Source organism: Phascolarctos cinereus, unplaced genomic scaffold (assembly GCF_003287225.1).
Source record: "Phascolarctos cinereus isolate Bilbo 61053 unplaced genomic scaffold, phaCin_HiC Scaffold_726;HRSCAF=1367, whole genome shotgun sequence".
Taxonomy (NCBI): Eukaryota; Metazoa; Chordata; class Mammalia; order Diprotodontia; family Phascolarctidae; genus Phascolarctos; species Phascolarctos cinereus.
Genome location: NW_027556098.1, coordinates 60,120,666 through 60,139,394, shown reverse-complemented (window position 1 = coordinate 60,139,394; position 18,729 = coordinate 60,120,666). Strand labels below are relative to the sequence as shown.

Genomic DNA, 18,729 nt, shown 5'->3' with positions numbered 1-18,729 from the left:
CAGCACTGTCCTTTTTTTTTTAAACTTACAAACACTTCATATATGAAAATGAAGATCTCATGCAGAAAACCAAAAACAAGCAGAAATTATTTCAACAATATCTGAAGTATCAAGGATGATATATATCTACTTGGTCAGAACTATAGGAAAGGCTAGATACATTTTTACTAGAACCCAAACCTGGAACCATTTTTTCAGTGGAGGGGGAGGAAGAGAAAGTGAGGGCAGAGATTCAACAACTTTTGCCTTTCATTTTAACCTGAATCTTGGTTTCCCTTAGCCAAATATTCTTGGAAATAGTTTCCTAAAGTACTGAGCTTGTGAATATTCAAAAAGCAATCGTAAAAACTATGAAAATATCACATCAGATAAGCCTACATGCTCCACACCTGGGAAATAACAATGTTTCTTCTTAGGCTGAGAAATGAGGCCGTAATAGACAAACCTTTGAAGTGCTAGTGCTCACCTTGATTATTATACAATGCTTTATAAAAACTTTAATCCTTTCCAGAGTGAGCTAAAAAAGTGATAGTAAAATTTAGAGCACAGCTTCAAATGGTAAATAACTAAGCTAGCTTTGAATTTCACAAAATGATCCCTAAAACACATTGTACACATGGTTTGGTTTTAGATAAAAATGAAGCACCTCAAAAGGAACAGTCTAATAAACATTTATTAAGGACCTACTACATGCCAAGGATTGTGCTAAATTGAGTACGTTGAAGAAAAATGTCAAATCCAAGCAAACTAAAAAGAATAGTCAAAGACTTGGAAACATTTGCAACAGATCCTACCTACCAGTTTCCATTTTTTCTGTAAAACGGGACAGAAACATAATTTGGCTCTTTCAGCAGATATTGACTCCACTAAAATCCTACTCTGATACTCTTTGCAGTGTGAAGGTGGACCTGCCAAGTGAACACAAGCTCTGACAGACTCTACGCATCAAGCTGGAAATGCCTTGAGTACAGGCCCCATAACATTTACATCTATGGTCTGAAAACAAATCTAGTTAACTTTGGACTGGTTTATCATTGGAAGGTTGGACAGCAGGTGATGCCTTGTTTTTGGACGGAGCAACTCATGAAGTTACCTACTAAGGTGCAGACGGAGCTGGGATCTGTGCCAGCTGAGGAAGTATCCCCAAGGATGCTATCACAGATCCTTAAAGCACAAGCAGACACCGGGGATGCTCTCCAGATTTTTTCCCCCCATTATCAAATCTGAGGAACAACATTTTGCATTTTATCCCTGTAACATCATCCATAAAACTGAGTAGGAAACATAATAGAAGAACTCATTATGGAGTACTCCAAAGAATTGTTTGTGTGGTAACGGTATGAAGGAAAAATGAAGGAAACTCAATTTCTGTTTGTTCTATTTGACTACTAAATTAGCTTGTGAACCAAAGTTAATAATCTTATGTTGACAGACAATAGTAATTTTTAAGATGGCAAATGTGTAAACAGAGGGCATATTCTGATTCAATACACAATTATAATGGAAGTGATTTTCAAAAGCAATTATGAAAAATCAGAATTTAATAGTAATTTCAGTTCCTTAGAGAAAAATCTTGAAAGAAATAAATTATCTGAATTAATATTAATCTGAAACATTCTTCTAAATTACACATAATAAATCCCATTAAGAAGCAGCAGTTTTATAGATAGTATTGAAGTTGTCATATCGTACACAAAATTCACAGGACTACATATGAATTGGAATATAAGTCACCTCGACTAGAAATTTAGATGGGTTTCTATGTCAGGGAGTATTCTGATTGCCGAATGCACTGTATAATTTCACAAATACAATCTAGCCCTCTCTATTCTTCTTATTGCATTATGGGCTCAGTTGCAGTGCCCATCCAGATGTATGAACTGATGGACTAACCAACTCAATGGGCTGCCATCTAATTGTATATCACAGTCTAAACATTAGCTTTCCTTTTCCATTTATTTTTTTTCCTGGGAGGTCTATAGGTTCACTTCTTTTAAGAGGTCACTGATGTCACTGTAATATTATGGGGTTCCTATTATGGGGTAATTGCAAAATCATAAAAGATCATGATCTTTGAAAAATCAAAATGCAGGTGACCTAAAGAACAATGGAGAGACACACTATTACTAAAGATGACTTGGAAGCAAGAAGTGGCAAAAAAAAAAAAGTACTATCCAGGAAATGGATGGTGAGAACAAAAGGTGGTAGCTGGTTGTCCAGTGAGAACATGGAATTAAAAATGCACAGTACTGTTCTACAGTGATAGCTGTGGAATGCAGGAAGGCTGCTAGTGTGTTTGACAGAAACTATATGGAAGATTAATGGAGAACATCGATTAAGATTGGGCATCTGCAATGAGGAAGAATGGATGGATTGTGATCTGCACCATTCGAAGATGTGAGCACAGACCCAAGGAAGTACTAGAGAGCAAGGGGTAGAAAAGGGCAGCGTGATAAGGGATACAGAGCTGGCCTTGGCATTAGGAAGACCTGGGTTCAAGAGTCACCTCCAATAGACACTAGGAGTGTGACCCTAGGCAAGTAACTAAATGTTCAATGTGTCAGGCCACTCTCTAACTATACAAGTTACAGGGAAAGTATAAGCGCCTCATATGAACTACCTATACTGATGATGAAACCACCTTAAAAAAAGGAATTACTATACGCATGTTTCACAATGCAAGAAGTCCACTCTAAAACATTCTTCATAAAACTGGTATATATGGGTATCTTTGACACCCAGAGACAAAGCCATTTTGATTTTTTTCCTGATAAAAATTTCATAACTTATTTTTCCTCTAACAGTTTTGCCAACAGATGACTGAAATATAATTAATTCATACCTTTAAATTGACAGATACAAATTTCACAACAAAATGCATTTTTAGATCAATGTTTATAATAATTAAGTCTTCATCTATCTAGCTTAGGCTAAACAAATTCAGAAAAATTAGCAGCACAGAATGGCCCCAAGAGCACAAAAGTTATTAATATTACTCTCCAAAAGGAAATTTCATTAGTTAAAAAAGACTGACCTAATCATCAAAAGAAGTTGTCCTTAATGAGGCAACCAAATTATCTGAGTCTTCCTACTTAAAAGAAAGTAGAAGTCAACTGTCAGCTTCCCATTTTACTGAATCTTGCCACAGACACTTTTCCTAACTTTTCTGTATTGTTCAGTTTTAAGTTACAGTAATTTCTCCAATCTGTTTCATTTTAACTATGCATAGCAGAGATCAACAGATCCTATCTCAGGGTGTCTGAAACCCTGCAAAATCCTGGACAACAAAAGAACTGAAATAGTGTGGCATAGAGGATGAAGGCCAAAACGAGGATACTCTATGTATGTTTTTTATTTTATACACCTCATTAGTGTTTGTTTTTTTTTAAAGAATGAAGAGAGGAATGATATATATTTTTCTTACATACCTCCATCTTACAAAGAAATGAGGGCAATGGAACTATGGAAGGGAAGAAAAGGGCGAGACAGACTGTCCATTCAGTCATATTTGAGCAGATTCCTGTTTTCACCAAATTTCTCCGTTTGTAACCTTTCTTATGTTAACAAGCATTTTGGGACAGTTGAAAGTCTGGTGTTATTTCCCAACTAAAATGCTGGAAGAAGTATTCACATGAATGAGGCCATGTTTGTCAAAATGACAACATACCAGCTACTTGCTTTTATAATAATAAACTGACGCTACACAGCCTTCACGTGTATATGATAGCTCTACTCTTAAGCTTAATTTCTGACCATTATTTCTTTTTTTCCTTTGTGTACTTTACATTCAAGCAAAGAAATGTCACTTTGAGTCATAATTTTATAGGCACAGAATAGCCAGCTGCTCTGAACTGCTAATAAAATGAAAAAATTGGTCTGTTTCCATGAATTCCTAAAGAAACTAAGGATATTTATTTGGAAAAAGAAAAGACTTAAGGGGAATGTGACTATAGTCTATTTGAAAGACTGTTGAGTGAAAGAGAGATTAGATTTGTTCTCCTTGGATACAGAAGGCAGAAGTGGGAATAACAATTGCAAGTTAGAAGACTTCAGTGCAGTTTCTCCGTCTGTAAAATGAAAAGCCTTAACTAGATGATCTTGTCCGTCCACTCAATGTGTCGGAGCCCTTGGGCACTCTGACAATTCACTTGTCATACCTTATCCTTGTCACATCACCGGTTCATCTTCTCTTCTTCTCATACAATTCCTACATAACATCTTTTATATCCTTAACTGCCTTAGTGATGAGTGTTTAGTTAGGCATCTTTCCTAGCATTCTTTAAATTGATTTTACTTTCTACTGATTCTCCGAATATAACTGTCTGCCACTCTCTTTCATAAGATTTTAAAGATAAGTTTATATTCTAACCCAGTGTTAGTTATCTTTAGCAGCCACCTCTATCTGACCAGCAAACAAATCAGACACCTGCAGACTAAGGTGACTTCTGGGCTCTTCTGGTTCAATTTACATTGGTTCATCATTTGTATTAAATTATGATTAGTGTTAGTGTCCCTTCTGATGATCATTTCCAATTTTTAACTCCAACTGCTTTTTAAATAGTTCAGGATTCAGTTGCTGCAATCACGGCATGTCTTTTTCTCATTCTTCTCGCTTTTTGCTAATTCTAATCTTAGCTCTGAGAAGCTAATGACTCTGTTACACAGATAATCAATTGAGGATAATGCCCATATCAATAACAAATCTTTTCCTGTCTGTTAAACTATAATCTCTTGTGTGCGTGTGTGTGTGTGTGATGTTATTTGGTGTCCAGAGCCTACCAATTATTTTTTTGCAATAAGGTGTTTGTGATATAAAGATATGACATTTCTGGTAGTTAATAAGTTTTGGAGCTCTTTTATTCCTTCTTCCTGAACCATGTTTTCTCCATATATTTCTTTCTAACCTCACCTTACTATTGCAACTAAAGTTATCAAGCATCAGACTGAATGTTGATTTAATTGGGAGCTTTTTATCAGGTACTTCAATGAATTTCTCTTCTTCATACATAGCAACTGATATTAGTGCATAAGCTTCACTTATTTTCATGGTCTTTTTTGCAAATACTTATCACTAGTGCTATAATATGTGATCAAACAGTCCATTAAATTAAATATTCTATTACCATTGGACATACTATAAAATTCACTTAGCCAACTCTATCTTGGAAGTGCTTATAAACCATTCTTCCACTTAGCTCTAAGCTTTTTTCTTCTGGTTTCATTCAAAGCAAGAATGTAAACATTGTTATTACCGAACTCTTTTAGTAACATTTCCACTTCAAGTTAGTCAGTGGACAAGGATCTGATTTATATAATCAAATTAAAGTTTACAGGCAGAAACTGTGTTACTTGACACCTTCTGTTTTCTTTCCTGTCATTTCAGCACAATAATTGTATTAGAATGCCCTGTATAAGGAATATCAAGGAGGCTAAGTTTGGACAGGTTGTAGAGTAAAGGTTGGTGGCTATGTGAGTAAAGAAAGGGATGAATATGTGAGATGTTATGGAGGTAGAAATTATGTGAACCTGGAAGACTGGAAGAATAGTGGCAGCCCTGACAGAAATAGTTAAGTTCAGAAGAAGGATAAGTTTGGAGGCAGGGGACAGGATGTTGAAGATAATGAGTTCTGTTTTATACATGAAGAATTTGAGATATCTATGGATAATCTGGAATGTTTAAATGAAGCTGGTGATACGCAGTTGGAACTCAAAGAGATAAACTGTGGCTGAACATGTAAGTCTCTGGGTCATATTCAGAGAGATGACAAACTCATGAGGGCTGAAAAGATCATAGAGAGAGAAAAGAGGGCCTAGGACAGAACCTTGAGGTACATCCACAATTAGACAATGTGACATGGATGGTGATTCAGCAAATGAAAATGAGAAAGAATGGTGAGGAAGGTAGGAAGGGAATCAGGGGAGAGCAGTGTCAGGAAAAGTCAGAGAAGAGAATAGCTAGGAGGAGAGGATGACCAACAATTTCAGATACTGAAGAAAGATTAAGAAGGATGAAGAATGAGAAACTCACAGTGAATTGCCTTTATTTTCCCAGTAGAGAATGAGGCAAGGCCCTCAGCTGAGAAGGTGTGAGAAGTCTGAGAAGAAAAGGTTTGGTACACACTGTTGGGAATGAGATAGGCAATCAACCAGAGAGGAGTAATAGAAGCATCTTGCTGCAGTGAAGACCCAATTAAGGTTAGACAACATAGCTATAGTGGACTGGTCAGCTTGTTTGCATGACTTCTTACAGCTACATTTGGCAAGAAGAGAGAAGGTGGATGGTGGCAGTAAGCCAGGGCTGGGTTTCAGCAAGGTCTGGTTAGCAATAAGACAAAGGGGCAAAAGGATTCAAGATATTGTGGAACTGAACCGGGTTCAGGGATTGGGGAGAGAGAAAAGTGAAGTCAGAGAGGGGATAATGCCCTGAGAAATTCCTAACAGGTAGAGGAATTACAGGTCCTAATGATGACAAATAATAGGTTTAGGAGGGGCAAGGCAATGGCAGGGATGGAATGACAGGAATGTATGATGAAACAGAGGAATACCAGAGCTAATATCTGGAGCTTAGACAAAAAGTAAGAGGACCAGGCTGAAGGACCTTGCTTAAGGATCACCTGGGTGAACACCAAAAAACCCAAACTCTCAAATCAGAGGCTATGCAAAGGACTTCATAAAGCTTCCTTGGGAAAAGTAAAGGAAGTATAGATCTAGAGTAGCAAGGTACATCAGAAGCTACCTAATCTCACCACATCGTTTTATAGATGAAGAAACTGAGGACCCGAGAATTCAAGTGACTTTCTCAAAGTCACAAAGGTAGCAAACTCTGGAGGCAGGACTTGAACACAGGTCATGTGATACTAGTGATGGCACTCTTTTCATTCCAATTAATCAACTTTTATTAAGCACTTATTACTAGAGACACAAGGAAAAAAAACAAACTGTCCCTGATCTCAAGCTGCTTACATTTTAATAATACATACACACACACACACACAATATGCAAATATGTACACAAGACAACAGAGTATTATTTCATGAATTCTGTGGCTACTCCATATAAAGTGGAGATTACTGAAGTTCCTAAAAAAAAAGTACAGACATTCATAACAATCATAGGATTCAGCAATAGAAGGCACTTTTGAGATTGACTAGAACTTAAAAGAGAATGTAGTATAGTAAAAGAGGGCTAGATTTGAATTCAGAGGAGGCCTTGGCCAAGATCTGAGTTGTGTGGCCTTTCTGAGTTTTAATTTCCTCATCTGTAAAATGTTCACTACTTATTCCCTAGTAAAGATATGTGGAAAGTGCTTTGCAAATCTTAAAAGTGCTATGTAAATGTGAGTTATCTGACCTAAGTTCAACCTTTTCATTTTATAGATAAGGAAGCTGGGGCCCAGAGAAGTTAAGTAACTTCCTCCTGGTGTCATTGGTAATCATTAACAAAGCTGAGAGAGAAACCTAGCTTTTCTGTTTACAAATTCCAGGCTCTTCATTATACCACCCCATTATGCCTTTTGTCATAAAAATCTTAACATTAAAATATTTGAAAACAGATAGTTTTCTTTTTGTACAGCTGGACATTTTTTTTTCAAAATATTCTTCTAAACTGAAATATGCAGTTAAGTCTGAGTAATGTCATTGGAGAAATTAAGCTATATTTTAGCATATTCTTTAATACTCTTTTTAATTAAATAATTTAAATTTAGTACTCTTTAATGTTTAATGAATAACCTGCAGATCTCTATTTTAATTATGTGCAAGTTCCTTTTTTATTCCTGTTTTGTTTCATTTTAATTACTTTTGTTGTTCAGTCTTTTCAGTCATGTCTGACTCCTCGTGACCCCATTTGGGGTTTTCTTGGCAAAGATACTGGAATAGTTTGCCAACTCCTTCTCCAGCTCATTTTACAGATGAGAAAACTGAGGCAAACAGGGTTAAGTGACTTTCCCTGGATCACACTGCTAGTATGGGTCTGAAGCTGTATTTGAATTTATGAAGATGAGTCTTCCTGACTCCAGGCCTGGTACTCTATCCACTGAATGGGCAGGACACAAGGAAAGGAGTAAGGATGTTGGGGAAAGGGTGAAGGACAGGGATTGTATGGGTATCCATCCAAAAATTTATTAATATGTTATTGGTCTATGGATCTAAAAATAAAGATGATCCTTAAGAAAGATCAGAATATGAAAGCAAATTCAGTATGTAGAGAGATGTCATTCAGGATTAAGAATAGTTTTTCATGCCACGGATCCCACAAAGTCCTTTGCTTTCTTGTGTGGGGAAGGTGGCTCTAGGTTATTGAATGCCAGGTCACCAGAACATAACCTCTAGCAGGATATAACAAGCTGTTTTGGAGGACTGGCATACTAAGTGTGGACAGGCTCATCACCAGTAGACAGTTCACTTGGAAACCTATGGAGAAAAAATGACTGAGAATGGGACATGGCAGTTGACACAAATTATTCAAACAGCTGTGAGTAATCCCTCTTGACTTTCAAACTATAAACAAATCAGAAGAAAAAAGATGGATTGATCATGTGGTAAGAGCAAGGGATAACTGCTGGATGCCCAATATATTCCTCTGGTGACCTTGTGATGTCAACAAAGATAGGAAGCTTTCTCAGGGTGTTGGGTGGATCCTCTGGGGCAAACATATAGGAGAACATGCACAAGAGCTGCATAGGAAGGGCAGGCATGAGAGGCTTGGGATATTTATCAATGGAGAAAACAGATCACAGATGACACTGAGAAACAGATTTGATGCTAATTCAAAAAGGACTCCTTATAGAAATCTTCAAAGTACTTAAGATGCCACATTACAAATATCTTTATTTGGAAGGAACTTGTTTTGTACAAAATTATCCTTTTATTCAAGTAAAATTGTATAAAGTGATTATTATTAATTTAATTGAAATGAATGTACTTTAGTATTGTTCATTTCTATGCATAATAAATTTGAAAGGGTTTGGCCAAGTTGATTATTAAGCTAAGCTTGGGGCAACTGTGACTTCAGTGACTAATTATTAGATTATTTAAAATGTTCAACTTCCCTCAATGTAGTATGACCAAGTTTTCTTTATATATGTCTGTGTCTATCATGTCTATCATCCATCCACCCATCCATGTCTCATAGATTAAGAGCTAGGAGAGATATTAGAGGTCATCTAGACTAGGAGTCTCAAGGACCTTTTGGTTAGTCTAGTAAAGCCCACGGAGGGATGTGGTGTCTCTTCCTCAAGGGGTATAAGCTCCTTGAAGTCAGGGGGTCTCATTTCTGTTTTTGTATACCTAGCATCTAGGATATAGTAAGTACTTAATAAATCATTTTTGATTATGTTTATTGCAGATAAATGGTAATTCAATTTTCCCTGGAAGATAACTAGATGGTAAGCTACTAACAGGGTTGTTGTGACAAAAGCGCGTTTTGCAAAACTTAATGTGTTTATAAATTAATATATATTATATATATATTATATATAATATAATTATGATCACAGGCTGTGTCTTGTTTATATTTGTATCTCCTCCAGTGTCTTGCCCCCTCAAAAGGCACTTTCCTAACTTCCTTTGCTCATATTGTTTCTGGTGACTGGAAAGACTCCCATCCTGTCTCAACCTGAATACTGAATTCCTAAATATTATCTAAAGCCTAACTAAAATGCTACCTCCTCCATGAAGCCTTCCCTAACTCCCATTATTGGTAATGACCTTTCTAGTCTGTTACCTCACACAGCTGTTTGCTTGTACTTGTCTTATACACTGATCATATATTATTTACTTGTGTGTAACATCTTTCTACTAGACTGTTAGCTTCATGGGGGCAGAGACTGTGTCTAAATTTTTTCTTTCTATCCATTCTTAAAGCAGTGTTCCTACATGGAGTAGGCTGTTAAAAACTGTTGTTCAACGGAATGAATTTTTAATTCCATATTCTACTTTTTATCTTTCAACTACAGATTATATGTTCAGAACAAGTGTATGGACTTCATGGGTACTGAGTATATTAACATATGCTATTATTTTCATGGGTACCTATACCACATGCATTATTGATCCAATCCATCTACTACATATTCACCAAAGTAGTTTTCCTACATGTTATTCCACAATTCAATAAACTTCAATGGCTTCCTATTACTTCTAGGAACAAATATAAACTTTATTTAGCATTTAAAGCCCTTCACAATTTGGCCAAACATACCTTTGCAGATTTACTAAACATCCCTCCCCTTCACAATACTTTAGTTGGTTCAGTCATGGCTTTTGTACTGTTCCTCATATATTGCACTTTATTTCCTGTCTCCATGTCTTTTCCCTGGAATGTACTTTCTTCATCCCTGCCTCTCAGAATAGCTACTTTCCTTCAAGGCTCAGTTCAAGTTGTCTCTTTCTACATGAAGCTTGCTAGTCTTCCTCAAAAAACTTTTATTTATTTTGTGTATTCCTATAGGTACATGTTATCACCCCTGCCTAGCTTGTAAGGTTCTTGAAGGCACAACTTTCTCACTTCTATCGTTGTATCTTCAGCACACAGTACGTTGACACATGGCAAACACTTAAATGCTTACTGATCAATTAACTACCAGACTGGTCTGTATAAACAAATATAAACTAATGAAAGAAATGCTGAGCAGTTAGGAATTTAGAAACATATTGAAAAAGGTGAATTTTCATGGACAAAAAGGGCAGTGATCAGCTTGCTTACATAGGTATTAAATATACGCTTCATTCCATTTACCACAAATCTTCAGATCTGTATTGAATTCTACCTGTGTTGTTCTGATTTGGTCAGCTCTATGGAAGTTATCATAGAACTTTATGGATTTATGTGAAATCTATGTAAACATACAATCCTTTGCAGGTTTCAAAACACTTAGATATAAAAGCTAGTAAAAAAAAGCAAGTTGTCCACCTTACAATATATAGCAGTGGGGTGAGAAGATCATTGAATTACTCCATCGGCACAGATATATTGGACAGGCACTTCAAATTTACAATGAGCCTGGCCCAAAATGAATAGCAGGATGGACTGCTTTTGGGATATAATAGAGTACCTTCAATGATACCAAGGGTTCTCTCTACTGATAAAGTTCACCTTTTAACACCAGTATTCTCTTGGTGATATTATACCATGACCTCAGAAAAATCCTAGCTGTGGGTGACCAAAAGGGCAATGAGAGGATGCATGGAGGATGTAAGGAGACTATGGCTTATTACCAACAATAATTTGCATGCAATAAAAGGTATAAGAGAACATTAAGATCATGAATGAATTGAAAAGGAGGTTGGTGGGTCAACTACCAAGAGCAAAAGACAACAGATGGATAACATATACATAACATATATAACAACTGTAGTAGTATCCATCAAACATTAAAATGACACAGAAGTGTGATACGTACAACTTCCGTGGGTTTATGGAAGGAAATGAATAAGAACTGTATAAGATGACAAAGTATGGATTATTGTGATGGCTAAGGGAAAAAAGTTGCTCTAGGGCTGGGGCAAAGAAAAGGACTGAGTTAAATAAAGACCCTGGTCTAGGCTCAGAATGTAAGGAAAGAGGCCCTTTGATAGAATATTCAGCAGTTATATGTTATATGTTAAGGTAGTTATATGTTATGAATGTATTATCTTAAAATACAACTTTAGGATACTTGGAGGAGATAGATCATAAAGAGGAATAGGGTTTATAATCTCAGAAATTGACTTGAGTTACAACAAATACTTTCAAGGAGGATACTAATGCCAAAACAACTGTAAGAATGTGGATGGGAATGCAGCACACAGCAGGAGCAGAATTCAAGATAGGTTGAAAACATGGTGAACTGAGGGAAAACTTATAATTAACTAAGGCAGTGATGTGGACAGTTACCAAGACAAGAGAGTTTGGATTCACACTGAGCCAGTGCAAGACTATATAAACTGCAACAAATAACAACTGAGGCAGGATATTAACTGGGCTACAGCAGGGGATAAGGCTTTGGGAATTACGGGGATAGGGAAAGAGTGGAAGGTAACAGCATGATAAATAACCTGAATTCAGATACTATAGGTGAACCTGGAAAATGCTCGCATGGAAGGTCCATTTATTAGGTGTGGGGAGAATTAACCTTTTAGATGAAATTACACAGGCTCACAAACATACTTAAAATAAATCCAGGTTGGCACTTATACCCTGGGAAACCCATGATGAAGGTATAAAAAGATACTGGTAACACCTTGGGTCACATTGCCAGTATGATCACCTACCTTTGAGAAACTGACTGTAAGATTTATTTGGTAAGAACCTATTAGACTTAGTGAATTGCTAGAATCTTCACTGTAAAAATGTGTGAGGCAGAATTTAATTAGGGGCACTAATATTCACAGCCCCTGACAAGGTTCAGATGGAGCACAGGGAGGAACATGATCTGCCTTAAAACAGGACAAAGAGATATTTGTCCTTAGAAAGAGGAAATTTGAAGGTTTACTTGCTAACATTGCAGACTTTACAGTCTGAGCAATAAGATTTTAAAAAAAGCATATTTTACTGACTGCTTGGGTCTGGGAATCTTTGAAAGTGGATGACCAAGGATAATGGCAGAAAATGGAAAGGGAGAACAGTTGAAAGCCGAAAAGGAGAAATGGGGTCAGGGGCTGGACAGGTTACAGAGAGAAATAAACTGACTTCAGCAAGAAAATAAGCTTTTAAAGCAAACTGGTGAAGGACACAGGATAACTGAGGCATGGCTATAAAGGAAACATGTGTTAACTCAGGAGCTGTAAAAAAAGTTTTAGAGGTGTACACACTGACATGTCAAGGATTCACATGTCAAGGATTCATTTAGTACTCTCTCTTCCTACTTAGTCACAAAGAGCTAGAGGGATAAAATCTTCATGAAATTCTAGTAGGCTGGAATGGGAAAAATTGTGTGTGTGTACGCACATGTGTACATGTGCTGTGGTGCTGAACTTGGCACGGTGGATCATCCTTTGGCTACCATAAAATGATTTTCAGTTTCCAAACTAAATTGTGATTAAAAAGCTAAGCAGGATTTGATTGCATTTTGATTCTATTAGAGGAATTCTAGTGTAAAGGATCAAGCTTTGTGCTTGGAGTCAGGAAGAAATAGCTTCAAATCTTGCCTCTGACAGACATTTGCAGGGGGAATCTGGCTAGGATTGAACCACTATATCACAAAAGAGACAGAAATTGTGTTGATGGAGAGAGTTCCCACAGCAGGACTGATTGTTCTTCAAGGAGCTTTCCTCCATCTGCATGTTTCATTCTGTGAATTCTTTTATTAACATAATTTTTTTCAATATGGGTTTGGTGGATTGTAAATCATAATGGGCTATAAGTTATGTTTTGATATGATTCTAATTTGGGGCTGTTCCATTATATTGGTAATTAAAATTAGTCATCAAGGGCAAAGTTAGATGTCCTGTCATTGAAGGGAAATAGGGTCCCCACTGACTTAGAGAGCTGCTATATATTTAATTTGATGTTTTCTATGCTGGGTTTCTGTAAGCATCTGAGACTGTCAACCAGGAGAGACACACAGATGAAGCAGTTACTCTATGTGAATAAATCAGACAGTTACATCCAGTTGGACTACTCCTAGAACTCAGGATGGTAGAAAGGGAATGGGATGATTGCTTCCTACCAGTGGATTCTGGATAATCCATCAACATGTTCATTGGTTAAGTGCAGGCACAGAAGACAGAAACTGTTAAGAGGTGCTAAGGTGGTAAGGAATTAGAATTTAAATAACCTGTGTGGACAAGCTATTTTCAGGGGCCAAACTGAGAAATTCTGAGAGTTAGCTTTTAATAAGGCTTAGAATTTGGATACAACTAGTTTTGATATAACATCCTGGGGATATAGGCACTATGGGAAAGTGATGGACCCAAAAAATTCTAGCTGGAGGTCAACTTAGTTACAGTTGAGGTGGCACTGAAAGGATTTAGTTGAGAAATAGGGAAGAAGGCCCTGGACTTTGGAGTCAGGAAGGCCCTGGCTTAAATACCGCCTTATACACTTATTCAGTGTTCCACTCTGGTAAAATCTCAACATGTGTCTCAGTGTTTTCATTGTCTCTAATATCCTTTCTAGATCTAAATATATAAATCTATAATTTGTAACCTTGGCTCTGGCTAAAAATCAATATTCTCTTTATGGAGAAGTACCACGGGATATAAGGCAACAGACAAATGGATACTGGACTGCTTGGGTCAGATTTTTGTTATTATTCAGTCATGTCTGATTCTTCGAGACGCCATTTGGGGTTTTCTTGGCAAAGATCCTGGAGTGTTTTTGCCATTTCCTTCTCAAGCTCATTTTACATATGAGGAAACTGAGGCAAAAAGGGTTAAGTGACTTACCCAAAGTCACTTAGAGCTACTAAGTGTCTGAGGCCACATTTGAGCTCAGGAAGATGAGTCTTCCTGACTCTAGGCCTAGAACTCTATCCAATGCACCACATAGCTGCCTCTAGGTCAGATGGCAAGCTGTAAATTCCCCAACGAAATAACAAACTCTCCTTAGACAGAAGTCTATGGTAGGCAACCACTCCTGGGCAAAAGAACTGTTTTGCATTGCTTTCGGTGCCCAAAATTAAAGGGGGACTATGAAGACTATTTTTCTTAGAGTGTGCCAGGAATGTTCCCTAATCCACTGATTTCCCTGAGTTCCTGGTCAGATCTCAGTAAGGAAAATTTGGGTCTTGGCTCAAAGTGAACTTTATTAGTCTCATTTCCCTATACACAGGGTGAGATTCACCAGTACTTGCTGGTGGCACTGACAGGGGAGAAGGATGTGTGCCTTAAACTCCAGTAAATCTCTTAGGTCAGTTGGGCAGTTCTCAATGTAACTGGCCTGCATAAGGGCTTAGCTTTCATCATGGCAGTGATGGAAAACATTCCTGGAAATCAACTAGCAGATTCATTGTATCTGACTCATTTTCACTCATTTAGAGAAGCTGGGAGGCACACCTAAAGGATGAGCTTCCCAAGGAGAATGATGTTATTCTGGATCTGAAAGAAATTGGTGTATAGAGGGCTAGATTTGGATAAGGCAGGGCTCATATGTGGTTGGATTCTCCAGATATGTCATACCACATATCTGCAGATAAAGTTGGTATAGGCTCAAAGGGATTTTAGATGTCACTTAGTCCAAACCTTTCATTTTACACTTGAGGAAACTGAGGCCCAGAGAACATGCCCAAGGTCACTAGTTAAGTAGAAGAGACTTAATTTGAATCCAGGTCCCTTGACTTTCCACAGCTTCATGCTATTACAATAGTTTCTTAATTGGTCTCCCTGCTTCTAGCATGTTTCCTTTTAATCCATCCTCTACTCAGCTGCCAAAATAATCTTTCTAAAGAATGGAGCCGAGCATTTACTCTCCTGCTCAGAAATCTGCAGCGGCTCCTCAACATCTCTAGGATAAAATATAAATTCACTGTGGCATTTGTAGCCCTTCACAATCTGGTCTGAGCCTACCTTTCCAGGTTTATTCACAACTCCCCTCCAACCAGTCCACATTCCAGGCTAACCTGCTGGTGTTGTCCAAACTCAACATTCCATCTCCCAACTCTGTGCTTTTAAAAAGGCTGTCCATCTCCATACCTGGAATGCCTCCCTTCCTCATCTTCACCTTTTAGTCTCTGTCTTCCTTCAAGGATAAGTTCACTTCTGACAGTCACTCTTTCCCTAATCTCCCTAGTTGTGAGTGCTCTCTCTTTCCTCAAATCACCTTGTATCTACTTACATACTGTATTCTCAGGAGAAAGTAAGTGTGTTGAGGACAGCAACTTTTTCTTCATTTTTGTTATGTTATTTCCAGGACTTGGCACAATGCCTTAGCAGACACATTAAATACTGATTTAATGAATTAATGGTGGATTATATACATGAATACTAAACATTAAGTGCAGTTCGTATATTCCTATGCTCTTTGCCACTGAAGCTTATTAAATGTTTTCTTGTTAAAAACACTGGCACAGCTATTCTAATTAGGCAAACCACTTAAAAAAAAACCCTTCAGAATAGACAGGAAGAAAGCTGAAAGAATACAGAGTAGGATAAGGCTTTATTTGCTGACTCAAGACAATCTTGAAAATCTACAAAATGGTTAAGAGCTATAAAACCATATACATTAAAAAATAAACAAAATCCTTGAGTACTTCTATTTCAAATTACTAACACAGTATCAGTGAAGTAATGACCAAAGAACTAAGCAAGTATTTACTTCATTAAGCACTTTTCAGCTATAGGATTTAAAGTGTGCATGATTAAAACATCTTAATACTTTCATAAACCTTAGCAAGTGATGAGAATTCTTAAGCTTCACTGTGACTGCCCAGTGCAGTTTATGTACACAAGATACAATACATGTAATGAATTGTGTTTCAATATCCAATCTATATTGATCTTTCTACATTCTTTCTTACAGAATTGGGGCAAACAAAAAAGATCTAGAAGCTTGCTGAAAGTAAACTGGTATGTTAAATATACAATTTATGGATGGAAGGGGACTTACATCTAGCAGTGTGTGGAGATGCTGATCCTGGAAAACACTGTGTAGAAAATCTAAGTCCTTTTCACTGCAGTCTGTTAGTGCATGAATTTCCTCCAGGCTGTCTAGCACCTGTGAGACTGCTCCTACAGGTAAACAAACAGAAAATAAATTGCTAGAATAGAAAGTCATTGGTAAACTAATCTTTGGAACAGAATCTTCCACATCAGTACAATGAATTAACATTAGAATGCAAAGGCTAGAACCTTCACAAAGGCTAAACTTCTTGAGTTCTATAGTACTTAATGATATAGTCATTTCATTCCTTTTTAACAGTGGTATAGTTGTCTTGGTTTTCTATAATAACTTTTCTAAAGCATCCAGATGCCTTATCTGGATGCTAACAATGCTGCTTTATTTCATCTCATCTACTAAAGGCAACTTACAAAAGATCTTTGTGTATCAAATTATACTGTAAACTAGGTTTAATAACTTCCTAAATTATTGACTTGATGGTAAAAACAATAGAACAACAAAAAGACAGAATTGTTTTATTTCAATTTTATAATTTTGCCACCTGGCTTAAGTACTAAGCATAATTATTACATATTCTCCCATGACACTTTTGTAATCCACTTTAGAGGTGCCTTCTTCAGCAAGAATAAAGTTGACTTTATTTTTGATTGACTTTTCTGTCATTATTCTAACTTCTAGTATTATTGACTTTACTTATTCTTATGTATTTCTGTATATATAGCACACAAAACTTTATCACTTTTAACCAAACTTGAGTTTTCTTATTCACTAGCTTTAATGGAAAATATAGCTGCTTTATTTTTATTTTGTTACTATTAATATACAAAGACATGGAAAAAATAATTTCTGTTCTATCTATCTCTGCCTATTTAGGGAAGGACAAGAAGAACAGCAATCCTGATACTGTGGAATCCCTGGTTAATACTACTAGTGGGAACATAAGTTTGGGGCCTTATTAACAAAAGAAGGTAGTCTTTGTAAGCCAAGAGTAGTTGTCATTTTTTGCTTTCTTATTAGGCTTCACAGCTACAAAACAAGGATGTTAACAGAAGGGAAATAGCATCAAAAACCAAAAACAAATGCCAAGCAAATAATTCTGGTATGGGCTGCACAAATTCAGCATCACAAATGTTATTCTTAATCTCTAGATTACAATGTAATATGGGAGATTACCTTTTCCTTCTCTGTTGTTATATCATCAAATTAGAGTGAATGGGAAAAAAACTAACAAGATGTGTTACAAAGTCTGAAAGAGCTGAGTTAAAACAGTGAGTTCAATGAATTCAAGTAATCATGCCAGCCTTTGACACATATTGGCTCTCTTACCCTGGGTAAATAATTGACAACTTTTTACTTTTTCAGGTCCCCAGGCAACTTTCTAAAACTATAAATTGCAGAGGAAGTACTTATTGGTAGAGGAAGCTCCTTACCTTGGCAGAACTTGTGATCCACCAAGAAATACTAAAAATAGCATCTCTACTTACAGCCCAAATGCCAAGAATACTAAAGGGTGAACATTCACCAAAACAGAAAACCTTTAAATATCTAAAGTAGTAACTCTTTTTGATTAGATTAATGGTCAATGTCTAGTATTCCCACTGTAAGATGACTTTTCCTAAAACTAAAATATCTAGAATGTACACAGTCCTCTAGTTGGTTTTTTTTTTTTTTGGTATTTCTTTTACTGAGTTATCTCACTGAAGGAAGGGGGAAAAAGTATTGCCTACTAAAAAATCAAGAAGATAATCTAATAGGATGAAATATTTTAATTTTTTAAAAAGCTCTATAATCTAGAGGGTATTAACATCTTTTCAAGGCACTATCTTTACACAGTTCCACTTATGTACTTCTTCTAAAGTACTAGTAATCATGAGCTTATCTTACTTGATGTAATTCCCACTTCCATCAGCTAATCTCATTAACTAAGCTATCTACATTAATCTACATTTTGATACCTAATTTTAGTTTCAGATACCTAAAATTTCTTGAGTGTAAGAATGTTTTTCTTTTTTGGTATCTGACTCTCCAATGCTCAGCACAATGCCTGGGACATAATAGGTACTTAATAAATACTTATTGATTCCAGTAAAGTATACTTCCTACACCAGTGAAGAACAGTAACTATTTTTCAATTTATATTCTTACAAGTTTGACTTGGGCACTGAGAGGTTAGGTGACTTGTCTGGTGTCAC

General features: G+C 36.6%; 1 protein-coding gene across 11 annotated transcripts in view; it reads right to left on the bottom strand.

Annotated features, from left to right (window-relative positions):
* CASK (calcium/calmodulin dependent serine protein kinase) overlaps positions 1-18,729 on the bottom strand; it is a 379,925-nt gene that overhangs the window by 89,589 nt on the left and 271,607 nt on the right. For all 11 annotated transcript variants that reach the window (XM_020967084.2, XM_020967088.2, XM_020967093.2 and 8 more), the window contains one exon: positions 16,526-16,647. In XM_020967084.2, coding sequence (XP_020822743.1) covers positions 16,526-16,647 — 122 coding nt within the window. The remainder of the gene's footprint in view (positions 1-16,525; positions 16,648-18,729) is intronic.